Source organism: Hypanus sabinus, chromosome 18, assembly GCF_030144855.1.
Source record: "Hypanus sabinus isolate sHypSab1 chromosome 18, sHypSab1.hap1, whole genome shotgun sequence".
NCBI lineage: Eukaryota > Metazoa > Chordata > Chondrichthyes > Myliobatiformes > Dasyatidae > Hypanus > Hypanus sabinus.
In genome coordinates, this window is record NC_082723.1 from 14664688 (window position 1) to 14692070 (window position 27383).

General features: G+C 39.8%; 1 protein-coding gene across 6 annotated transcripts in view; it reads right to left on the reverse strand.

Annotated features, from left to right (window-relative positions):
* Nucleotides 1-2709: 2709 nt before the first annotated feature.
* The window catches only part of golga2 (golgin A2), a 121472-nt gene continuing 96798 nt past the window's right edge, over nt 2710-27383 (reverse strand). For all 6 annotated transcript variants that reach the window (XM_059993697.1, XM_059993699.1, XM_059993698.1 and 3 more), the window contains 9 exons: nt 27030-27254; nt 25885-25987; nt 22917-23008; nt 21501-21642; nt 15905-15987; nt 15231-15333; nt 14117-14223; nt 10763-10934; nt 2710-6102 (listed from right to left, as the gene is read on the reverse strand). In XM_059993697.1, the coding sequence (XP_059849680.1) occupies nt 5849-6102; nt 10763-10934; nt 14117-14223; nt 15231-15333; nt 15905-15987; nt 21501-21642; nt 22917-23008; nt 25885-25987; nt 27030-27254 (1281 nt within the window). In that variant the 3' untranslated portion in view covers nt 2710-5848. The remainder of the gene's footprint in view (nt 6103-10762; nt 10935-14116; nt 14224-15230; nt 15334-15904; nt 15988-21500; nt 21643-22916; nt 23009-25884; nt 25988-27029; nt 27255-27383) is intronic.

Sequence of the window (27383 nt, forward strand, 5' to 3'; positions counted from 1 at the left end):
AATATTTATACAATTTTCAAAGTAGTGTTGGGACAGTTATGAATATACTAAAATGGTTATTAAAAAGCTTTGAAATTATAGCACTGATATGCAACACTGCAAGTGGTCTTGAATGGGTTATTACTGAGAATGATAAAGGAAAAAGGATCAACTTTATTTGCCATATACATGTATTAGGGATTTGTTGTGGTGTGTTGGTCAGGGCGTGACAAGCAACAGAGATCAATTTCATAAGAGAATAAAGTATTATATAAAAATAAACTTAGAGGTTAAAGATCGACAAGGAATGTGTATAAATATATAAATACCAGCATGTTTTTACAATGATTGGATTAGAAAAATAAAGGCAAGAGAATATTCAAGCAACACACACAAAATGCTGGTGGAATGCAGCAGGCCAGGCAGCATCTATAAGGAGAAGCACGGTCGATGTTTTGGACTGAGACCCTTCATCAGGACTAACTGAAAGAAAAGATAGTAAGAGATTTGAAAGTAGGAGGGGGAGGGGAAAATCTGAAATAATAGGAGAAGACAGGAGGCGGAAGGATGAAGCTAAGAGGTGGAAAGGTGATTGGCAAAAGGGATACACAGCTGGAGAAGGGAAAGGATCATGGGATGGGAGGCCTAGGGAGAAAGAAAGGGGGAGGGGAGCACCAGAGGGAGGTGGTGAGCAGACAAGGACTGATTGTGAGAGGGAAAGAGAAAAAAGAGAAAGAGAGAAAAAAGGGAAAAGTAAACAAATAAATAAGGGATGGGGTAAGAAGGGGAGGAAGGGCATTAACGGAAGTTAGAGAAACCAATGTTCATGCCATCAGTTTGGAGGCTACCCGGACATAATATATTCATCTTATTTTCTTTGTGACATTGCTGCATTAATCATCTGCCTGAATTGAAAGCAGTCTCTGAAAATGGTGTTTTTAGTGGGGTCACAGTATTTCATAAGCTGGCGGATGCTGGGAACTGAAGGATGGAACAAAGAATGTGATCCAGTGACAGACACACCTGCTGGCAAGGCAAATGCAGCAGATGTTACTGGAGTAGTTATGGAATTAATTGCAACAGGTACAAAGATATGTCCAAAACACAATGAGAGATCATTGGCTTGATACTACCTCTGTTTCTCTCCCTCCCTGAAGCTGTGAGGCAGCAGATCCATTATTTGTGCCTCGATGCAGACTTTTGATATTTTCTTTTTCAGGTGTGCAGTAGTTCAGTTCCAACCTTGCATTGTTTGAAATGTTATTTATCAACCCTAGTTATAGTTGGACAAGAGAAATAACAGAGGATGCCGGGACGTCAGGGTATAAGCACAAATCCTTCTTTGATAGAGAAGCAAAAGAAGAAACTTAGCAAATCTGGGTCTGAGTCCACTCATTCAGCAGTTTGAAAGGGGAGAGAAATGTCAGAATTTTAAAGACTTGGATAGGTTGATAGAACTGAAGAAGTTTCTTCGTTCAACATGTCACCTGATCTAATGGCTCTCAGTCTGTTATTTATCTTTGAGGATCTCTCAAATTAATGTATGAAATCAAAAAGTATATTTCACACTAAAGGTTGACAGGCGGTTTTGTAGCACGTTGACAATACAGGTGGAAATGTGTGGCATTTATACATGCAAGTTTCTGCAAGGTGAACAGAGGCAAGATTTGAGCAACTTACCTCAGATACTGCAATTATGGAAAAGTTCAACTACAGGACTTGCAGTTTAGGTTTATCATTCATTGTCAAAGGCAACCTAAACCACCTTCAAAGGGAGGCGACGTAACGATTCTTCAAAAACAGCGCACAAGAACAAGACTGTACAACTATGGCAAAGCAAGCAAATGGACTGTGGCAGGAAATTTAACTGTTTTCCAGCTCATTCATTTACATTTAGATTTGTTAATAGATATTGATTGCATTGTTGATTACATTTTGACCATTTTCTAAGAAATTATTTAATCAGCCAAAGCTTCAGGCCATGCCATCTGATCTTTTTGATTGCTCTCACACTTGTTTTAATTCATTAATTTGTCTTGGGTAGCATGATAGCACCGTGGTTAGCACAACGCTTTATAGAGCTAGTTGTAAAAAAAAAATCGACCAGGGTTCAATTCCCACCACTGTCTGTATGGACTTTGTAAATTCTCCTTGTGACCCTGGGGGTTTCCTCCCACATTCCAAAAGACAGATGGGTCAGATTAGAAAGTTGTAGGCATGCTATGTTAGTGCTGCAAGCATGCTGACACTTGCATACTACCCCTAGCATATCCTCAGATGTATTGTTCATTGACGCAAACGATATAGCTCACTGTACGTTTCAATGAACACGTGGCAGAAAAAGCCAATCTTTAATCCTCCTTTAATTACCTTCAAGGTATTCAAAAAGCTCCTACTTTTCAGTTTTATGCCCTTCTCAATATATCATGTTGTAATCAACAGATGTTATGGTATTGTTTTTCCTGTTTGTGACGTGCAATACTTTTCCTGCGAAACAGTAGTTTATTGTAGCAACCTCAAAGGTGCACAGCTGATTTCAGATACCAATGCAGCCTGGATATCAGACCTGAGACTTGTCTTCATTTGATTGCAGAACCACTGGAGGAGCCTCAAGCAAGGATATTTACCAGCATATAAATTACTATACTGTGTTCATCATTAAACCAAATTTAGTGTACCACCCACAGGAATCAAAATCTAATCAAAATTATGAGATGACAAAGTGGCGAGTTCAATTTATTGAATCAATTTATTTATACAAGAAAGTCTAACAGGATCACATCAGTATTATAATGCAGACAATTTTTTCCATGTGTTTCTCTTCATTCTTTAAAATGTATTCTTCATCCCCAAATAAATACAATATACTGAAATCATATCCCCTGCTTCCTTTTAATTAGATTCAAGTTATGGATATACATCACGAGCAACAGGTTAAATTGCTGCCCTTCTCTTCTTCGCAATGAATTTACAAAATGTTACACAAGTACACTATTTACAAAATTATTTGTACCTTGCAATGCAAGGCTCTATATCAATCTTTGTCTTTAATCATTTTTACACAGTATGGCAACTCTGAACGTAACGATGTTCCAGAAACAAGTTGAGTCTTGTGGCCTTTTGCTTCTTTCTTTCCCACACCCCCTCACTTTGCAACAATGTGCAACAGTACGCCAAAGGCAACCTTTCCCAACCTCCATTGGGAATATAAACCGAGAAAACAACAGTACACCACCGATACATCTACTGTTGCGCTCCAAGGGGCATTTCCATTTAAAAATAAGGGACTCTGCTTTGAAAAATGTTAATTACTAATAAATTAGTTAGAAAATAAAGTGTCAGATTTGACTTAAGGAAAACTTCCATAACTGAGGAGGATTTCATCCAATATTCCTAATTCTCAAGATGCTCAAAATTTAGCCACTGGTCTGATCATCATTAAACCAAATTCAATATAGTACACAGAAGAGCCCATCTATCCATCACTGGATCGGAATTACACTTTCACACGAAGTAGAAAACCGACAAAGCCTGGGGATTGCATAGACAACTGCAGAACTGGTGATGACATTTTATACCAAGGACCAATGCAGAGGTGGCCCCCACAAGTCTCTGTCTGTTGGAATACTTCCGATTGACAATATCTTCACCGAAGTTACTTCTAAACCATGCATTTAAATTGGCACACAATCCCTATTCACCGTCAAATCACGTTTAGCGAAATAATTTTCCAAATACAAACATTAAAGAGAATGTACTTTTAAAAAAATTCTATGTTTTACATCCTTCAGTAATGTTAAACCCTCCTAGAAAGACACAACCAGATGCATAATTCTTCATCACCTGCCCATATATAGGTAACTAACCATGGCACATTACATTCTAGTCACTTACAGTCACACTTCACAATCTGAACCACATACAGATACAGTAACTAATCACTTTGCCACTCTGCTTGCATATAGAGAACCAGTTGCACCACCACTGTTCAAGTGCTTCCATTCTACTAATACTTAAGTAACTGAGAGTGAAATGGAAAGCTCAAGGAACAGACAGCGACTCTTTAAAATACTGAAAAATTAAAAGAACTGTCAGGCAGTAAGAAATCTTTCCTTGGGAAATGAAAGAATCTCCTCTATTGAGATCGGAACTCCCAGCTGCTCAGGAGTTTGAAGAATTGCTTGTTTTATTGATTTGTTTATGGGGGCACATTCCATTTCAATTATATATAAAAGCTTTCATACAACTACTGAAGCTTAGTGTGCGCCTGATATTTTCCCCTCATTTATATTATATTCACTAATCTACACCTCATTAAAACCACAGCAATTAAATAAATCGACAGGGTTAATATTTTTCTCACATATGATGCAGAATTCAGTCATGCTGGAAGAAGACCAAATGTTGGCAAGTCAAGGGATGGGCTCGGAGTTTAAAAAAAAGGATAGCAGCAAATATTTCACCTGCTCAAACAGAAGCCCCAGTTAACAAACAGCAATGGCTGTTGAGGTATCTGGCAATTGGTACTAACTACATGGCTGAAGTGAACACATTTCTCCTTTCAAAGCAAAAGATGCTTTTGCATGAACACTCCACATTGTGTTGGTATTGATTTAGTGTTGTGTTCCAAAGTAAAGGAAAATTATCTATACACACTGCTAGCTGTACATTCTCCTCAGCTGGCTGCGCTCAATCAGGCACTTTTGTGACAACCATGTGTGAATTTAGATGTTCCTTTCTCAAACTGCAGCAAAAATGGAAATTGCTTTGTAATTTCTCTTTGCGGTACTCTCAGACTTATAGATCATCCAGGATGTACAGTGAAATGGAAAACAGGCATCAGCTCTTCTGAAAAGGATTGTTATTGATCTCTACCTCTCCTCTATACCTGCTTTAGAAATGCATTTGTTTCCCCCAATTATGATGCTCCCTCCTCCCATCTAGTGGTTCAGTAGGTGATAGCAAACCTCTGGAACCTCATCAGTTGTTGCATTCTTCAAGTACGAGACTGGGGCTATGACAGTCAAAAGGCAATATGACTGAGGCTAAGCCAATGATCACTTTGTTAGACAACCTTATAGCCGCACACTCCGAAACCGATCAGCAGAGACTGAACATTCTTTACTCCCTCCTCTCCCCCCTCTCGAGTGAGGTGCAAGGAGGTATGTGCAGCAACTCTGGTGGAGTCTCCAGCTGATGCCAGCAAAAGCCAAGATCAAACTTGGCAGCCTCTGGTCTGGATGGGTTTCATTCCACACATATGGCAATGTCTTTACCTGCTAATCACTGGGATAGTCCTACAAAATGCATTTGTAAAGTAAAAAGTACTTATTTTTTTCAGCAGCTTAAAAAAATAAACTTTTTTTTTCTAAATTCTTAATATATAAAATGGCCAGACAAACCTGTTTCAGATTTATTACATTATCACAATTCCCTATTGCTTTCTGGTTGTAACAAGAAATGCACTGAGTTTCCAAAGAACTTTGATGATACAATATTAGTCTACAATTGCAAACAGATCAAATGGCTACTGACTGGGACAACCCTACCAATCTTAATTGAGAATTACAAGAACTTGTATCTTTGAAAAATGGAAAAGGGAATTATTGGGGGTTGGATTTTTAAATTTTGAAATCTGAATGATTATTTTTGTAGGGTCTCATAGCAACTATTTACCGAAATTCATGAACTCAGTATAGAGCTACAGTAATCTTTCTAATGTACCATTAAAATAAAACATGCGAGATTAACACTGTTGCTTTATAGAACCGCAGCCTCTGGTCTCATTTCTCGCATTCTTCCTCATTATCCCTCTTAAATTTAAATCTCTACCAATTTACAAATCTCTCCCACAAAATCAAAAGCATCTCTAGACAATTACAATTTTCACTTCACCATTTTCATCAGGCCTGTAAAAGAAGGGAATACTGGTGGAATAATTCAGGGCTGAGCTCTGCCTGGCTTGCGGGTTCTGGATTTCTTCGAGAAGTTGCATGATCTGTTTTGCAGTGTGGTCCTCGGAGGGCAAGTTCTCTTTAGGAACAGGGGTTGTGCTGAATGGATGGGTCTTCAGTGAAACTGCTGGAGATTCTGTGTCATCTGCCAAGCTAATATCTTGTAGTTCTGGAGAAAAAAAGCAAATAAATTCAAGTCTTTTTTTGTGTCATCATAGCTTTTTAAGTCTAGTGTTCTAGAAATGTTGAGGGAAGTAAGTATTTGCAGGAATACAATTCACAAATATGCAAGAGTGACATTTAGTTCAACTTGCATCAAAGCAAACATTTACACTGAATGATTTCTTCATTACTCATCTGTTAGTACGATTATATGGTACCCTCTACTGAGGACAAGACTTCTTAAAATCTGCACCTTCCTAGAGTGTTATACCATTCACGGCCAAGAGGTGAGCAACCCTTGCATAGATTCCTTTCAGCATCACCCTGACCAAGCAGTACAGGAGCTTGAAGAGCTCACTATAATCCAACCTCCGTTCCCTGCAGCCTCATACCTCACCACCCACCTTATTCTTCAAAGGGTTACAGCTGATTCCTCAATGTTTCAGCCAAACTTTTCAATGTTCAACTTTGTTATATGAATACCACCTACCCCTGAAAGGAACACACATAACAACTGAGACAAAAATCTTAAATTATTATGATTAGGACACTTAAACGGATTATTATGGAACATTGTTTTTTAATGCTAATTGTGTCCTTTCTTGCAAGAATTGCAGTAAGTTTATGTTTGTATTTTTTCTTGTGAATGTTGCAAAGCAATTGTGCTAACTACTATGCTACCATATCCCCTCTGTGACCACTACTTTGTATATGAACAATAAACTTGACTTTGGCAAAACAAGAGCTGCAAAATGTTGCTAAAGCCATTGCATAGTTATTATCAGAGTAAATCTTAAAATACGAATCATCTGAAAATGAACTAGGCACTGGAAAGGACAACAGTAAAATGCCATGTCGACCCTGTAAAATCCCTCTCACCAACATTGGGGAGCTTATGCCATAAATGAGAGCCATCTCAGACAACACATTCCAAATCCACATGCTCTGCTAGTTAGGGTTGCAAAAAATATTACTCATTTGGAGGCTTCTCTCCAAACCAAACACCAGTCTGAGCTGGAAATCACAACTACTTCAGTCACTCAGTCAAGATCCTGGAACTCTCTCCCCAACAGCACTATAGGGATCTCCACACTTAAAGGACTGCAACAATTCAAGGTGGCACCTGCTCAATGGTAGTTATGGATGGGCAATTAAATTTTCCATGACTTAGCCTGCAAAGCCAACATTACTTGAAAGAATGTAAATAAAAACAGTGGAGCAAAGAACTCACGGCAAAATCTGACCTGGTCGGGGATAAATGTAGCTAAAGAAGGAATGCCGAACGTGTACAAGACAAGCCACAGCTACATAAGTTTTTAAATGTATCAGATTCCAAAAATCATTAAATGACCACATCACTCTATACCTTTACACCTGTAAGGTTATGGGGAAGTTAGGAGCGTTCAATTTAACCAGTACTCAGAGTCAACCCTTGTGGATTGCAAGATCTTCCCCCGTCTAATATTTCAAAACTGATTGCAAAATAGAAGCTTTTTGCAGTACAGGGATGGTCACTCAGGAGCAAAGGGGAAACTGTACAAAAGTATGAAATTTACAATCCCAACGTGTCCTCTTACAAGTGGTACCAAGTGTAGCATTAGTACTCTGTGGTGGGAAGAGGGTAATATGTTCACTGCAAGGCTCAATGGTCTTAAGGGATAAGCTGGATAGCTGTCCCTGACAGTCCAGACTAAAGTGGATGAAAAGTTTACCAGAAGCAAATTGAGACTGTTACACTGCCTATATATTCACCCCCCTTGGAAGTTTTCATGTTTCATTGTTTTACAACATTGACTCAAAAAAGTCTTTTTTTCTGTAGATCAATGTCAAAAAAGCCAAATTAAATCCACTGTGATACAAATTGAAAACTGTCTCTATAAAGTGATCTGAATTAATTACAAAAATAAAACACAAAATAATTGATTGCATAAGTATTCACCGCCCTTTAACATGACACATCAAATCATCACCGGTGCAGCAGTTGGTTTTAGAAGTCACATATTTAGTTAAATGGAGATTAACTGGTGTGCGGTGAAGGTGTTTCAATTGATTGTAGTAAAAATACACCTGTATCTGGAAGGTCCAACTGCTGGTGAGTCAGTATCCTGGCAAAAACACCACCATGATGACAAAAGAACACTCCAAACAACTACTCCACAAAAAGATTATTGAAAAGCATAAGTCAGGAGATGGATACAAGAAAAATTCCAAGTCACTGAATATCCCCTGGAGTGCAGTTAAGTCAATCGTCAAAAAATGGAAAGAATATGGCACAGTTGTAAATCTGCATAGATCAAGCCATCTTCAAAAACCGAGTGACCGTGCAAGAAGGGGACTAGTGAGGAAGGTCACCAAGAGACCATGACAACTTTGGGGGAGCTACAAGCTTCAGTGGAGAGATGTGCGAAGTTGTGATAGATCGATCTACACAGAGTCAAGGCTGTAATTGCTGCCAAATGTGCATCTACTAAGAATGAATTGGGTGAAATTGTAATGGGAAACAGAGAAATGGCAGAAGAATTTAATGAGTATTTTAGATCTGTTTTCACTAAGGAAGACACAAGCAATCTCCCAAATGTATGGATGGGCCAAGGACATAGGGTAACAGAGGAAATGAAACAGATTAACATTTGGAAGGAAACGGTGATGAGAAGACTGATGGGACTGAAGGATGACAAATCCCCAGGTCCAGATGGTCTGCACCCTAGGGTACTAAAGGAGGTGGCCCGGGAAATTGCGGATGCATTGGTAATCATTTTCCAATGTTCCTTAGATTCAGGATCAGTTCCTGAGGATTGGAGAATGGCTAATGTTATCCCACTTTTTAAGAAAGGAGGGAGGGAGAAAACAGAACTTTCGACCTGACATCGATGGTGGGAAAGATGCTAGAGTCCATTATTAAGGATGAAATAGTGGCATATCTAGATAGCAGTGATAGGATTGGGCCGAGCCAGCATGGATTTACCAAGGGTAAATCATGCTTGACTAATCTGTTGGAGCTTTTCGAGGATGTAACCAGGAAGTTAGACAGGGGAGATCCAGTGGATGTAGTGTACCTCGATTTTCAGAAGGCATTTGATAAGGTCCCACATAGAAGATTGGTGGGTAAAATCAAAGCTCAGGGCATCGGGGGGAAGGCATTGACATGGATAGAAAACTGGTTGGCAGATAGAAAGCAAAGGGTAGCGGTGAATGAGTGTTTCTCGGAATGGCAGGTGGTGACTAGTGGGTTGCCACAGGGCTCGGTATTGGGACCATAGCTGTTTACAATTTACGTCAACGATTTGGATGAAGGCACAGAAAATAACATCAGCAAATTTGCTGATGATACTAAGCTGGGTGGCAGTGTGACATGTGATAAGGATGTTAGGAGAATTCAGGGTGACTTGGATAGGCTGGGTGAGTGGGCAGATACTTGGCAGATGACATTTAATGTGAATAAGTGTGAGGTTATCCACTTTGGGAGTAAGAATTATTATCTGAACGGTGTAGAGTTAGGTAAGGGAGAAATACAAAGGGATCTAGGAGTCCTTGTTCATTAGTCACTGAAAGTGAATGAGCAAGTGCAGCAGGCAGTGAAGAAGATTAATGGAATGTTGACCTTTATTACAAAGGGAATTGAGTACAAGAGCAAGGAAATCCTCTTGTATTTGTACAGAAACCACACCTGGAGTATTGTGTACAGTTTTGGTCTCCAGGGTTAATGAAGGGCATCCTGGCTGCAGAGGAAGTGCAGCGTAGATTCACGAGGTTAATTCCTGGGATGTCTGGACTGTCTTACGCAGAAAGGTTAGAGAGACTGGGCTTGTACACGCTGGAATTAAGGAGATTGAGAGGGGAACTGATTGAAACATATAAGATTATTAAGGGATTGGACAAGATAGAGGCAGGAAATATGTTCCAGATGCTGGGAGAGTCCAGTACCAGAGGGCATGGTTTGAGAATAAGGGGTTGGTCATTTAGGACAGAGTTAAGGAAAAACTTCTTCTCCCAGAGAGTTGTGGGTGTCTGGAATGGACTGCCTCGGAAGGTAGTAGAAGCCAATTCTCTGGCTGCTTTCAAGAAGGAGCTAGATAGGTATCTTATGGATAGGGGAATCTAAGGGATATGGGGTCAAGGCAGGAACCGGGTATTGATAGGAATTGATCAGCCATGATCTCAGAATGGCAGTGCAAGCTCGAAGGGCCGAATGGTCTACTTCTGCACCTATTGTCTATTGTCTAAATACTGACTTGAAGGGAGCAAATACTTCTGAAATGAATTATTTTCTGTTTTACATTTGTAATTAATTTAGATTACTTTGTAGAGATCTGCTTTCACTTTGACACACAAGTCTTTTTCCGTTGATCAGTATCAAAAAAAAGCCAAATTAAATCCACTGTGATTCAATGCTGTAAAGCAATAAAACATGAAAACTTCAAGGGGGGTGGTGGATATTTTGATAGGCATTGTACACCACTACTGTTGTCATTTGGGTGAGCTGGAGAGAGCCAGGATACAATTTCTCAAACTTAAACATCCATGCTTATTAGTGACTGGTGGTAACCAAGCCAAAAGCATGATAAAACACAGGTTAGCATCATGCGAATGGGATTTGTTTAACCCTACATTTTTAGGGGTGTGCATTGACAAAGTCCCAGGAGTTTTGCAGTAAAACCATCACAGACCTTCTGTACGTGTGGACGTTAACTCCAATCCATCACCCAGTAAATCCTGCTGCAGTGATTCATCTTCCAGTGGGTGCGTTGACAGTTTTGAGGAATTGATGTATTTATTGTACCATTCGTTCCTTTCTCCCACCAGCCTCAACACCAGCTGTTGTAATTCTGCCAGCTTCATCTGAAAATACACAGGCTTGATTTTAAAACAGTACATATTACAATATCTTGTGCATAAATTAAGGTCATCTGTCTGAATCAACATTAAACAACTCCAATTTTATTATTAGAAAAATGGCTCTATTACATCATTCTGAGATCTGAACTATTTTTACTTCTCTTATGAATGTAACTACTCTCAATTTAAACAATTTAGTAATAACTATTCTGAAATGGTTCGAGATATAATTTAAAGTATGAATTAATTGTCTGTAGAGATCCAAAATTAGAATTTTCTTTGGCCAGTTTTCTCACACTAAAAGTAGGGACAACTTAAGGACTAATTAAGAAGTCACACGGAGAAAAAAAATATTCACACATGCACATCATTTTATCTAAACTTCAGGTATTGCTTTGATTTATTTGTTCTTCACCCACATTCCAACAGCAGTTTCCCTAATGCTTCTTATGGTCTTATGACCATAGTCCAATAATGTGGACTAAACACCCACATGAACTAAACTGAATCACTGCATAATAGGCCTCAGAACCATTTGAAACAAATGGCTGCTAAACCAGAGTTTGTTTCTATGCAGCCTTGGCCATTTCTGCTTGCTACTTTCAAGACCAATGAGACCAAAAATAAATCTTTCCTCACAACAGCTGAATTGGCGTTTTACCAACATGAAACTTGGATGGTTCAGGGGCAGGAAGAGTGCCAGGCTTTAGATGCTTCAGAAAGGACAGGGAGGGGGGAAAAAGAGGTGGGGGCGTGGCACCACTGATAAGAGATAGTGTCACGGCTGCAGAAAAGGAGGAAGTCATAGAGGGATTGTCTACTGAGTCTCTGTGGGTGGAAGTTAGAAACAGGAAGGGGTCAATAACTCTACTGGGTGTTTTTTTTATATATAGACCACCCAACAGTAACAGGGACATTGAGGAGCTGATAGGGAGACAAATTCTGGAAAGGTGTAATAATAACAGGGTTGTCATGGTGGGAGATTTTAATTTCCCAAATATTGATTGGCATCTCCCTAGAGCAAGGGGTTTGGATGGGGTGGAGTTTGTTAGGTGTTTTCAGGAAGGTTTCCTGACACAATATCTAGATAAGCCTACAAGAGCAGAGGTTGTACTTGATCTGGTATTGGGTAATGAACTTGGTTAGGTGTCAGGCTCTCAGTGAGAGAGCATTTTGGAGATAGTGATAATAATTCTATCTCCTTTACCATAGCATTGGAGAGGGATAGGAACAGACAAGTTAGGAAAGTGTTTAATTGGAGTAAGGGGGAAATATGAAGCTATCAGGCAGGAACTTGGAAGCATAAATTGGGAACAGATGTACAGAAGAAATTTTGGCAAACATTCAGGGGATATATGTGTGGCATTCTGCATAGGTATATTCCAATGAGACAGGGAAAGGATGGTAGGGTACAGGAACCATGGCGTACAAAGGTTTTTGAAACTCCAGTCAAGAAGAAAAGCTTACGAAAAGTTCAAAAAACTAGGTAATAATAGGGATCTAGAAGATTATAAGGCTAGCAGGAAGGAGCTTAAGAATGAAATTAGGAGAGGCCATTGAGAAGGCCTTGGTGAGCAGGAATAAGTAAAATCCCAAGGCATTCTACAAGTATGTGAAGAGCAAGAGGATAAGACGTGAGAGAATAGGACCAATCAGGTGTGACAGTGGAAAAGTGTGTATGGAACCGGAGGAAATAGCAGAGGTACTTAATAAATACCTTGCTTCAGCATTCACTAAGGAAAAGGATCTTGGCAATTTAGAGGTTTATAAGATAATGAGAGGCATTGATTGTATGGATAGTCAGGGGTTTCCTCCCAGGGTTGAAATGGCTAACACAAGAGGGCATAGTTTTAAGATGCTTGGAAGTAGGTACAGAGGAGATGTCAGGGGTAAACCGTTGTTGTTGCTTTACGCAAAGAGTGGCGAGTGCCTGGAATGGGCTGCCGGCGACGGTGGTGGAGGCAGATATGATAAGAGACTCCTGGAAAGGTACATGGAGCTTAGAAAAAAAAAGAGGGCTATGGGTAACCTTAGGTGATTTCTAAAGTAAGTACGTGTTAAAGTAAGTAAGCATTGTGGGCCAAAGGGCCTGTATTGTGCTGCAGGTTTTCTATGTTTCTATGGTATTTCCGAGCCACAAGTGGCACAATATTAAGCCAGCATCTCTAAAAAGGCAAATCATACCCACAAGACATTCTGCAGATGCTGGAAATTTTGAGCAACGTACACAAAATGCTGGAGGAACTCAGCATGTCAGACAGCATCTATGGTGGGGAATACATAGATGACATTTTGTGCTGAGACCCTTAAGCAGGACTGGTTAAATCCTGATGAAGAGTGTCGGTCCAAAATGTCAACTGTTTATTCCCCTCTGTAGATGCTGCCTGACTTGAGGAGTACATCCATCATTTTGTATGCATTCCTCCAAAGTGGAAGCTCTCTACCCTCATGTATGGGCAGCCAGGATGAAAGTGAAAGAGAAGTTCAGATAAATTCTGGAACAATTAAGCTTGTCTGTACCTCAACCCAGTAAATCATCTGGCTTTTAAATTAGTGTGGTAATCAAGGGGAGAAAGGGCTTAAAATCTTAGGAAGTGTCAAAGAAGCTTTAACATACAGCTCACAGAGAGAAAAAAAAACTAGCAATCTTAACAGACCAAGGTCAGAACACCAATTGATTTTGCAATTTTTCTTTTTTAAAAGGTCCTTCAGGAAGCTTCCGCCACATCAATCTCCAACTTCATTAGCTTTAAAATTAGTTAAAATTAGAACGTGTAGCCCTGACAATTTGTTCTTGTCAATACAAACCTCAGCATGACTGTGATTGCAACCACATATTACCAACTGAAATGTGAACTCCATCTCACTTAGCATAACTCAGTAAGCCAAGTTATTCTACATGGTTCATGTTACTGAGACACAAAGACATTCACCTCGCTCCTTCAAAATACCGTGCTCAATATTTCCATTCACCTCTTTACCATTGCTACTTAATCAAAAATCTCAAAAGTAATCAGTTAAAATAGATGTCAAAGATATCACAGTTAATATAGCTCAAAATGCATCAATTGTACTTAAAGGAGTGGCCAAATCAACTACCATGCATTAACAGAATTAACATTAACATCAGTAACATTAAATGTATACTGACAGCATACATTTATCATTCTAGGAACTACAGATACCTTCATTTCTTCCTTATCCTGAGCCAACCTGCTGATGTACTCTTCCTTTTCTGTGTGCCTCTGTTTAAGAATGGCTCTCTGACTCTGGTAAAGTGCAATGTACTCGCCTAAGAACACAATTAAATGCAAGTCAGAATCAATAAGTAAATTCTATACAAATCAACAGTTACTTCCAAAAGGTGTGGATGAGGAGGGGAAGAAAAAAAATTTTAAATGTGCGTAGTTCTAGAGAAAGGCAAAGGAGTAGTCCTAATTTGATAGAGCTGATATAAGCACATAATTGAATAGGCATGTTCTGTACTGTTCTTGAAAAACTGTAATCTTGTATATATTGATAAAGTGGACCATTTAAAATTTAGTAAGATGTTGAATCCCAATAAGGCAGCAGCAAATCTGGTCTTGTAACCCACTGATCACCCCCAATGAGTGTGGGTGGCATGGGCAGCACCAAGCACCAGGATTTGCAGAGTAAGTGGGCACAGTAAGAGCAAGTGGGCATAGGGAGAGGGGGCAGATAATTGACAGAAGAGTGAGAGGGAGTGTGCAAGACACTATGGTAAAAGATGAGCAGCATTAGAATGAAAGAAAACAAGCATACATGATAAGACATTTGTTTACATTAATAAAACATAAAACCTGTTCAGTTGAGACACACTTCAAAATGACAACTACAAATACAAATTACTGATACAGCCCTTGAAAAGGCCCAAATATTTTCATCTTCCTTACTCAACTGAAAATGTGTGATGTTATAATTATAGTGGATTAGTTATGCTATAACTACAAAATTAGCCAAATGTAAGTGGATGAGGTACTTCATAAACTGCCCATAATTACACAGCAGTACAAATAATTTGAAAATCTACATCAACTATATCTAAATAAACTCTGTACTTCCTGATATGTAATATCCAAAATTTAAGAAATGCATTCAAATCCTTTTAACTGCTACAGTGATACCTTACTAGATATCTTGACAAAAACTTTAAAATGAATTTTATTACAAAGAAATGACCAAAAATAATTTCAATTGCAATATCCCTTATTGGCTAGTGAGAGATATTCAAAACATGCAGTGGAGACAATTGGAATACTTTCACTTGAAATTAGATACCTATAGTATCAGTTTCCCCGGACAACTGCACACAGCGATGTTCCAACTCCTCTACTCGTTCCTTCAGATCTACCTTCTCCTGCATCAGTGCTGTGAATCGACCCTATTGAAATGAAAATGCAGTGATATTAACATACATAATCAAAACAAGAAGCCCGCTATTCTTTTGATGCTTTCAGAAACACAAAGTGCTCTGATGGGTTACTCCAGGGTGCTAAGCTCATCATTTCCCTTCACAGACACTGACAGACTGTCACTCCCTTTAAGTTAAAAATCACTTTTGTATTCATATCACTTCATGACTTGTCTCATGATTTCTGCAGCCGCTACCTTATCTCCAATCCCAAGATCTCGATGCTCTTGCAATTCTATCCTCTTATCTTCACTCCTTCATTTGGTTCTGTACCTTTTCTGGGCTCTTAAAATATTAATTTTCTACAAAAACAAGCCATCCACCTTTTTTGTCTTTAGTGAAGCAGAGACTAGCAGCGGCTGGCTGGACTGAATGGCACGTTTTTCTCCTGTAAATTTGATGCCAGTCATATTCCTCCAGCTGTTTGTTTTGTTTGCTTCAGAATCCAGCATCCACAGACCCTTGTTTCCTGTAACACTGTTATAGGACCGGCCATTGAGGTACGGCAAAAAAAGGAAAAATAAAGTATACATTCACTAACCTGCAGCTGGTCCATGGCAGCTTTCAAAGCCTCATGTAGTTCTGCTGGCACTGTGTCTCCATCGCTTACTGCTTCTGTAGCTCCTGAAAGGGCAATTAAAATCTACTTAAATATCTTCCAGCAAGATTGACAGGCAAGTTTAATCCTAGTTTCACGAAAAGCTTTGCAGAATTACAGAAAGGCTATAACACAGGAGTCTATATATCCGGACTGGGCCCGAGAGCAATTCAGCCAGTCCCAGTTCCTCGACACTTTATCACTTCTTTCCAAGTACTTATCCAGTCCTACACTGAACTCTGGGAGCAGGATGACTGCATGATTTAGTTTTATAGCACAAATATGAAAAGCTTACTAAAAGCTTTTTCCTTGCAACCCTTTCAAGCTTTTCTTCATGTCCCCTTGAAGGCTATTACCCAGTTTGCTTCCATTACTCCTTTGGGTGGCATACTGATCTCCTCATTCCCTCGGATTTTCTGTTTTCTGTAGTATAGACATATAACGTACGTCGGATGGCCATGATGGGATGATGTCTTTTACTGCATGCCATGCTGCGAAGTTTGTGCAAAAAAAAGGCCATTCATTTCAGTGGGTAGCACCAAGTTTCTAGCTTTATTGGAGTTCATCTCAGGCTACATTCACAAAGTCCTGCTGAAGGGTCTCAGCCTGAGATGTCGACTGTACTCTTTTCCATAGATGCTGCCTGGCCTGCTGAGTTCCTCCAGCATTTTGTGTGTGTTGTTTGGATTTCCAGCATCTGCAGATTCTCTTATTTGTTTTTACATTCATAAAGATACCATTTGGTACTCTCACCTTATTTTGCCCAAATACTGACACTACTTTTACACATCACTCATTTAGCTTAAATCTCAAAAATCCAAGGGATCATAAACTGAATTTGTGTTTTTTTTTAGTAAATCTGCTTTCTCCCATTATCATATGCATTACAAATACAGAATGGGCTTAGAACATGTTTACTTCCTAACATGACCAATGAATATGGTGATACAAGTTGTGCTGCTTCCATTGGGAAGGAGGTTTAAAATATTATCTGCAATGTTTAAGTGCCTATATTGTCAGCATTAATATTTTTAAACATTAATCAGAATCTGGTTTAAATTTGCTGTCTTTGTGGTAGCAGTACAATGCAATACGCAATAGAAAAAACTATGATTTACGGTAAGTATACAGATTTTTAATAGTTAAATAAGTAGTGCAAACACAGAAATAAAAAGTAGTGAGGTAGTGTTCAAGGGGTCAATGTCCATTCAGAAATCAAATGGCAGAGGGGAAGAAGCTGTTCCTCAAATGTTCAATGTGTGCCTTCAGGCTTCTCTATATCCTTCCTGATGAGAAGAGGGCATGTCCTGGGTGATGAGACTCCTTAATGATGGACGCCACCTTTTTAAGGCATTGCTCCTTGAAGATGTCCTGGATACTATGGAGGTTAGTGCTCATGACTGCAGCTTATTTCAATCTTGTGCAGTACCTTCCCCACCTTATACCACCCCCACCCCACATACCAAACTGTGATGCAGCCAGTTAAGATGCTCTCCATTGTACATCTGAAGAAATGTGCGAGCTTCTTCGGTGACAAACCAAATCTCCTCAAACTCCTAATGAAATATAGCCACTGTCGTACTTTCTTTGTAATTGCATCAATATGTCGCATTCAAGTCAGATGCAAGTAAAGCAGTTATAAATTACATTGTCATTAAGATCTCTGGGCAAAACAAAAAATCATTCTGCTTTTTAACAATGGAATCTGTATTTGTGTTCTTCTAGGCCCACTGCCTGCAACTCGGTTTCTCCAAGCTACTGAAACTCTCAACTTTACTACTGGCAACATTTTCTAAACTGTAGAGTTTTGTATGATCGTGAATCCTCTCCTAGACCTTTAACGGCCAGAGCAACAGCAGCATAAGCAGTAAATGGCAGAGGACTTGCCCAGGAAATTTTAAAGACAACGGTTAAGACCTCTATTTTTTGGGACACATAAAAAGGAATGAAACAGGTTAGAGGGAAGCTGCACAGGACAGAGGGAATAATTAGTATGAATGATAGATTATGTGAATTAAAACCTGGGCAGTGGATTCACAATTTTTTTCCTATTATTGTGTATTGCATTGTTTTAGAAGCTTCCTGGCCTGCTCAGTTGCTTCAGCATTTTGTGTGTATTACTATAGAGTCAAAAACAATTTAGCAATACTAAATAGATGTGCAATTTTTTTGCTGCACCGAGGAAACTAATTAATATCTGCAGTGATCATCTGGGCACAGAGACAACAAGACCTTTCAGATCAGTGTCATGCAACTGCTGTAAAATATAATTCACAATGCTTGGCTTATTCATTAAAAGTATCATGTTCACATGACAGGGTACATACGTATTTATGAAGGATTTTTGCAGCATTATCGCTTTTTGAATTACTCTCACTTTCAACTGATGCTGCAAATTCCTTGGCTGTGGGTGGTTCTATCGTCATCATAGTTCATCACTACATTACAATGCTGTCAGCTGTTTTGTTTAAATTTAATATTAATCAAATTTCCCCAAGCTTAATTCCTTAGTCTTCCAAAACAATCTGGACAGATAATCATCTGAGACTGATTCCTTTCCATTTGGCACTCTTCTGTTTAATTTTCATCTTCATTATTGGAATTGTAAAGATAAAGGAACTTTGTAATTCTATTACACTCAGACCCCACATAGCGCTGATTTGTTACAACGTGGTTATTCAATTCTTTATTGAAATTTTTTTAAATGACAAAAATTCATTCTAAACAACACTTAAAACTACTCAATTACAGTAAACATTCAATCAGCCAACAAGAGTGCTTTACAGATGTCTGAGCCACTCACAGCCAATTACGTATTAGTTCACACTCTGCCTCCCCCACATACGTAAAAGTTCTTGCTCCCTCACACCAATTTATTTCATTTTTTGAAAATTGGCCTGCAACTTTTAGTGAGGGTAGTACATCTACAATTTGAATTGAATTGAATTCATTTCTTACATCTTTCACATACACAAGGAGTAAAAAATCTTTACACTACATCTCCATCTAAATGTGCAATTTATAGCAATTTGTAATAAATAGCACGTAAATCAGGACAGTCAATATAGCACAGAAATAGAATTGCATCAGCGTGAATTAATCAGTCTGATGGCCTGGTGGAAGAAGCTGTCCCGGAGCTTGTTGGTCCTGTCTTTAACGCTGAGGTACCGTTTCCCAGATGGTAGCAGCTGGAATAGTTTGTGGTTGGGGTGACTTGGTGTCCAATGATCCTTCAGGCTCTTTTTACGCACCTGTCTCTGTAAATTTCCTGAAAAGTGGGAAGTTCACATCTACAGATGCGCTGGGCTGTCTGCACCTCACTCTGCAGAGTCCTGCAATTGAGGGAATTACAGTTCCCATACCAGACAGTGATGCAGCCAGTCAGAATGCTTTCAGTTGTGCCCCTGTAGAAAGTCCTTAGGATATGGGGACTCATGCCAAACTTCTTCAACCGTCTGAGGTGAAAGAGGCGCTGTTGCACTTTTTTCACCACACAGCCTGTACGTACAGAGCACGTGAGACACTTGCTAATGTGTATGCCGAGGAACTTAAAGCTGTTCACCCTCTCAACCCCAGATTCATTGAAGTTGTAGGGGTTAGCCTGTCTCCATTCCTCCTGTAGTCCACAACCAACCCCTTTGTTTTTGCAACGTTGAGGGAGGGGTTGTCTTCTTGACACCACTGAGTCAGGGTGATGACTTCCTCTCTGTAGGCTGCCTCATTATTATTTGAAATTAGGCCAATCAGTGTAGTGTCATCAGCAAATTTAATTAGCAGATTGGAGCTGTGGGTGGCGACACAGTCATGGGTATACAGAGAGTAAAGGAGGGGGCTTAGGATACGGCCTTGAGGGGCACCTGTGTTGAGGGTCAGAGGGACAGAGGTGAGGGAGCCTACTCTTACCACTTGCCGGCAATCTGACAGGAAGTCCAGGATCCAGCTGCACAAGGCAGGGTGAAGGCCGAGGTCTCTGAGCTTCTTGTCAAGCCTGGAGGGAATTATAGTGTTGAATGCAGAACAGTAGTCCAAGAAAAGCAAAGCATCCTTCTTCTCCAGATATGTAAGGATGGTGTGTAAAGCTGTGGCTATTGCGTCGCCTGTCGATCGGTTGTGTTGGTAGACGAATTGTAGGGAGTCCAGTGTGGGGGGTAGCATGCTGCAGATGTAGTCCTTGACCAGCTTCTCAAAGCATTTGCTTATTATTGAGGTGACTGAGACAGGACACTAGTCATTCAGACACATTACCTTGGTCCTTTTAGGTACAGGACCAATGGTGGATGTTTTGAAGCAGGAGGGCACTTTACACTGCGAGAGGAAGAGATCAGATGTACCACGCACATCCCGAGTAGCTGTCCTGGGATGCCGCCCGGTCCCGCAGCCTTGTTGGAAACACATGTCCACTCCTCTATGGCTGTGAAACTACAAGCGTTATGATGTTTGGAAACTGGTGAGTGTCAGATTGATGTTGGCACCTCTTTGAAATTGGCTACTTCCATGATCAGAAGAATTATAAAACACGCAGACAAGCTTAAAGCTTCTGCAACGACGACCTCAAAGCTATCATCAACGAAGGTGACTCGTTCAAGGAGCCACTTGCTTAGAAAATAGACTAAATATATGGGTGGTTGACCAAACACATGCCCCTAAACCAGCTGATAATAACAGAAAAGGCAAGAAGCATCTTCAATCATATTCAAGAAGACACGTCGGCAACATTCACAGCCAGCAGAGGTGGGCATGATAGATTTATATAGTGCAGTAATCTCCATAGCATACATAACACTGATGAAATGGCTAGTGCAGACAGCAAGCAGCCCAGGATTTTCTTGTAATACTGAAGGCAATAGTTAAAAAGGGCGGTTATTCTCCCGAGCTTGTCTTCAACGTGGATGAAACGGGTCCATTTTGGAAAAGAATGTCTTCTTGTACTTTCATCTCCCGAAAATAGAAACCTACATCTGGGTTCAAGGCTGCAAAGGACTGCGTAATCACAAAATTCCTCAGCACTAGCATCACCACAAACACACAAATTATTGATCAGTTCATTGATAATGACTCTGTCTGGGAGTGAAGTAACAAGCAAAGAGAAGTGTTTTTGACATGATTTCCTGCTACATGAGAGGAAGTTTAAGAAAAGGCAGTCAAATCTTGACGCCTAATTGAAGAAGGCAGTGAAATCAGGGGAGGACCCACAGCCTGGTCGCTCCTCTAAGATGTAACCACCACCATCTTCCCTCTGCTGCTGCTGCTGCGATGTGTGGCTGCTCCACTGATGTACAGTTTAGGCCTATTTGCATGTTTGTTACTCCACGATTACTGTGTATACATAAAATAATATATCATGTATTTCAGGTTTTTTAAAATCAGGTAAACATGTCTGTTTACAATGCGCTCCACCTCTGAGGAACACATCCTCAGTGTTAAGTGGGGTCTGAGTAAGTACTCAAGCACAGAAAGCATCAATATAACAGGGTTAAGTTAACTAAACATTGACAATATTAATGCAGCAGAGTTTTGATAAAAATAATAAAGTGGCTACCTCTGGACTCGTTGTGCTTGTGTGTTAGGGCAGACATTTGTTGCAACAGAATCTGGTGCTGCTGCTTCTGATCTAAGAACTGTAGAGTTAGTTGATCTCTTTCTTTCTGCAGTTGGCTTAGTGCCGACTTCAGGAAATCAACCTGAACAATGAATGGAGAGAAAAGGCTTTCAAACAAAGAACAAACACAAGAATATGCAAGACACCATGACACTGGTGACAGCCACCTGGTCTCTCAGCAACAGGCTATTATATGAAAACAGAAAGGACATTGGACTCAAAATAACAGATTCATTGTACTTCATCATCACATTAGTTATAGATGTAATAACTGGTCAGGATTAAGGAAAGTCTTAATGACAAAAATAATAATATTTCCTTCCATTTTACTGAGTATATCAACCAAGATGGGCTCACCAGTAAATATGGATTTGTTGCTGCACAGTCACAATTCAAATCGTGTCCATTCCAAAACCATCTGAGTAACACAATGCACCAGGATGTGGACAGCTTCAACAAAATCTATCTACGATGACAACCTACGAGAGTTCGTGCTCTGACAGCGCAATGTACTTTCCCCATTTTCTTAGATTCCAACATACATTATCTGTTGCTCTTGGAAATCCATGGTTTTAAGAACCAAGAAAGAGCAATTGCATCCAATCAGAACAACCCTTTTGGACAAATTAACTTTATCTAAATTCCTGCTCTTCACTTTTTAAAATCTAGAAATGTGTTAAATCTCCATTCTACCCATAACTACTCATCCTTCCTGGCACAGCTAGTAAAAACAGGAAAAACACATCCAGGCTGGTACATGCATATTAAATAAGCCTGCTTAAAAACAAACATCATTGTTTCCTGAAATAATTCAATCACACACTAATTTTTATGTTTGGTTACGAAAATGCAAAAAAAAGTAATAACTTATCCTATTCCTTCAGAGCAACAAACTTCTTTTTTCTTTTTCAGTTTGAATCTACTAATGTGTGTATTCATCATTCATATTTCTTAGGACATAGGATATCACTTAACTAATTGGTAATGACATCTCTCAGAGAAATCCCATTTCCCCCCCTTTCTATACCAACCCTGTTTTCCTCTCACCATCCTCCTCAACCTACTCTCTTGCCAACCACCTACACTACAGGCAATCTACCGGAACCAACCAGCACATTTTTTGGCACTTATAAGAACACTAAAGCGTACGGAGAAAGAATACAAAAACTTCACCACACTAACTCCCATCAATAAATTTCTGAACACTCAGGGATTACAGTGATATGCTTTAAAGGGAGTTAAAGGGCATGTGTATACAAGTTCAATTTTACTGAATGGTAAAACAGACTCAATGGGCTGAATGGCCTACTCACATTACTACTTCTTACGTTCCTCAGGCCCTAAAGATAACCTTACCATTTCTTCTTTACTTTCTAATTCTTCAGGTATTGTAATGTGGGGTTTCTGGATTCTATCTGGTAGAATCCCATCACTTTCCACTCCATCACCTAGTGGCAGAAAGTTAAATATTTATGTCAGTAGGAACCCTTGGAAATCCGGCAATGTTTAATTGTTTTAAAAACTTCTGTAAGAGTGTTTTGCAGCCACAATATTTAGAGCACTGATGCACAGTCCACGAGTCTATTTACTTCATACTCGGAAAATGGGACTACCGCCTTTTTTCCCTGAATCCAAAAGGAACAGAAACCACTTGTCCCAATTCCTGAAAAGGGCCTGCAGGCCTCAAATAGCACAGGTATACATCTCAGTGTCATTAATTCCAACACCTGCATTTGCAAATTTTTATTAAATACAACTTAACACATTGTTTCCTCAGAATAGAGTTTTAATGAAGCATTAAACATTCATGATATTAAGAGTCACAGTCGGAGCTCATCTCTAAAAACAAATTTTATACTAGAATTAACTTGTAGACATCGCCACCTACCTGAGCATTATTACACTGCAGCCAGAGTCACATTTCCTGGTAATCCCATACAGTATTATAATCTTTGTTGTTACAAAATATAATGATGTTGAAGAGTTGACAGTTCTCTGAGGGGTTTAAAGTATTCTGGGATTTGACTTGTAAGCTAGATTCTGTTTTTATTCATGTAGTGAGATACAGAGAAGAACAGGCCTTACAGTCCTTCAAGCCACGATGCCCAGCAATCCCGATTTCATCTACAAACCGGTACATCTTTGAACTGTGGGAGGAAACCCGTGCATCTGGAGAATGGACAGACTCCCCGCAGGCAGCGACAGGAATTGAACCTGGGTCACCTGTACTGCTAAGCTCTGTGCTAACCATAATGCTACTGAAGTTCCAAAACAATCAAAGTTAATTACAGGTCAGGAGAATGTATTCAAAAATGATTAAGAATATGGATTTCATTACAATAGGCAGAATGAAATTTGGAGAAAAGGAGGGAAAAGCCCACTACTGGACATATTTACATATAGATTAGGAGCAGGAATAGACCATTTGACCCCTTAAGACTGCAGAGCTATTAGCAACAACTTGGCTAGTTTGAATGCATCCTCAAAACTGTATTCTTGTCTATCAACTGCAACCTTTTATCCCTTTGCTTTTAATACATCCACTTGGCCATGGACAGCCCCCCAAGAGGGTAGGGCACGGGGCTAGCAATCCCATCCTGTAAAAACCCAGTGCTATAGAAATGCTAACAGAGGCTGCAAAGGGTTCATCCTTGGGAGAAGGATACACCAAGATGAGGAGCTACACCTGGAGACTGGCCCAGAACTGAGAACTCTGGCTGTTACTGTCGATGGCCTATGTCCCAGTAGGGGTGATGGGGTTTATGTTGTAATATATCAATTTAATTATGATTTAAAATATTGTGTTTCCACCACTGTTCCAAAGATTCATGGTTCTGAGTCAAAGGTTCACTTCATCTAAATTAAATGGGTAAATCATTAAGCTGTGAAGTCTTGTCCCAGATTCATCCAATAAAACATCCTCTCCTCAACAAACCTATAAGGTTCCCCAATGAGGTCTCAGTAATATCATATTAAATATACTGTTACTCCATTATTTTTGTATTCATTCCCTCTTGCTTTATGTGAGAATATTGTGAGCTTTTCTAATTATTTGCACTACCTTCTTGCACACTGGCCTTTTGTGAATCACACACTGGGGATCCAAGATTCTGCTGTATTTCCAGGCTCTACAATCTTTATTTAATATATATTTTTAAAATTCCTGCCAAAATGGACAATTTCACAGTTTTTTCCCCATATAGTGGACAGCAAGGAAGGCTATCATGGGTTGCAGAGGGATCGGGATCAGCTGGAAAAATGGGCCGAAAATTGGCAGATGGAATTTAATGCAGAAGGGGAGGACCAAACAGGGTCGGTCTTACACAGTGAGTGGTCGGGCACTGAGGAATGTGGTAGAACAAAGGGATCTGGGAATGAAGGTCTATAATTCAGTGAAAGTAGCATCACAAGGAGATAGAGTTGCAAAGAAAGCTTTTGGCATATTGGCCTTCACAACTCAAAGAATTGAGTGTAGATGGGATATTGAAGACATTGAGGCCTAATTTATAGTATTGTGTGCAATTTTGGCAATCTATCTACAGGAAAGACGTAAATAAGAAAATTTACAAGGATGTTGCCAGGTCTGGAGGACCTGAGTTATAAGGAAAGAATGAATAAGTTATGACTTTAAATTCCTATAATGTAAAAGGTTGAGAGGAGCTTCAAAAAGGTATACAAAATTATCAAGGGTATAGACAGGTTAAATGCAAGCAGGCTTTTTCCACTGAGGTAGGGTGGGACTATAACCGGGGTCATGGGATAAGGCTGAAAGGTGAAAGTTTAAGGTGAACATGAGGGGAAACTTCTTCGTTCAGAGGGTCACGAGAGTGTGAAACGAACTGCCAGCAGAAGTGGCGTGTGTGACCTCGATTTCAGTATTTAAGAGAAACTTTGATAGGTTCATGGATGGTAGGGATATTGAGTGCAGGTCGATGGGAGTAAGCAGTTTAAATGATTTTGGCATGGACTAGATGGGCCAAAGAACCCATCTCTGTGCTGTATTTTTCTATGACCCAATAAACTCTATATTAGATGCCACTTGCCAGATCACTGTCTCACTTAACCGAACTCTGTCCCTTTGTGGTCTCATGTCTCAGTGCAACTTATTTGATATCATAATCAAATGTACAAACCATATCTTCAAAGCTTTCATTGTAAGAACGTTTGGCCTCAGCTATAATCACTATTATATGCCACTAAATACATTTTGCCAACCAAAAGTCCCATTGGTTGGTGATTTGCTGAATATGCAGCTTAATGTTTCAGAATAAAATGAACGAGAAACAATGCTTTAAAATAAAGCTTAAAACAAAGCCTTCCAGACCTTCAACTCTAAGCTGTGGACTGATCTCATTTAGCTCTGCTGTCAATGTGCTGATCTGTGCCTTTAGTTCTTCATTTTCCTTGTTCAATTTTTCCAATTGCTCCTGTGGAAGGACAAGTTATTGTGAGTCTCTATGAACAAGCATTCTGAATGCATTTTTGCATTACTTCTTTGGAATTCCAGCAGGTAGAAATATACGGTCTATCACAATCTTTTGGCACCAGTTATATATGTCAATCCATAGCCTCCTCTTGTGCCACAATGAGACCATCCTCAGGGTGGAGGAGCAATACCTTATATTGTCTGAGTAACCTTCAACCTGATGGCATAAACATCAATAATCTCTCCAACTTCCATTATTTCTTCCCCCCACTCCATCTTCCCTCTTCTCCATTTTCTCTTTCCAGTAAAAATAAAACTTCTCTTCCCCTTGCCTTCTTCTATTCCCCACTCTGGGCTCATTTGTCTTCTCACCTGCATATCATCTCCCCCTGGATCCCCTCCTCCTTCTCTTTCTCCTATGGTCCACTCTCCTCTCCTATCAGATTCCTTCCTCTCCATCCCTTTACCTTTCCTATCCACCCAGCTTCACTTACCACCTTCTAGCCATCCACCTTCACCTCTCCTCACCATTTTATTCTGGCGCCTTCCCCCTTCCTTTCCAGTCCTGGATACTCAGTTTCTTTAGCATTTCATATGTGTTGAGTTAAATATGATGGTGTTTTTAGTTTAAATTGATTACTTCAAGAAAGGATAACTTGGACTGATTCAATCTTTCTTTCAAATCTTTTTCTATCTTGAATGGTCACACATTTTACCATGATTACTCTTCGTACAAATATAATGACATCATTAAAAGGCCACAGGTCCGTTGGCAGGTTGCCTCTCCCTTGGTGGCGGCAGCAACTCAAAAACTGGCAGCTTTGAGGGTACATTTCATATAAACCACTGTGATAAAATGTTAAGTTCAGTAAAGCTAGCAAGGAAGGGCCAACCCTTCTAAATCAATAACTGGTAAGTCATGGCAATCGGGCACTCCTGCAGGGTCAGGTTCCCAGTAGCAAATTGAGAAAATGGAAATTCATCTAGATGTGTTCAAAACTGGAAGAAAAGCAGGGTTTCCACAAAGGAAATACTAATCTCACCTTTGCTATCATCAGGTCCTTCTGGTGCAGTTCAATGTGGACTTTCCCCTGCACTTCATCATGTTGTAGTCGGTCCATGAGATGTGTCTGCAGCAGGTTCTGTTTTTGCAGCTCCTCTCGCTCAGCTACCAGCTGCTGGTAGGCTGCCGTGTACTGTTGTAGATGAGTGTAGAACTGATCCCTCTGAACCAGCAAGGCCTGAGCTTCCTGTGATTTCAGTTCAAGCTGTGGAAACACAAGTGGCACAAGAGCCTCAGCTGAACTAGTTACTGATCTTTAATGCATCTCTCCTGGAGGACGTCTGTCAGTATAGACAAGCCTGCTAAACTACAGGTGACAACAAGAGGGCAGAAG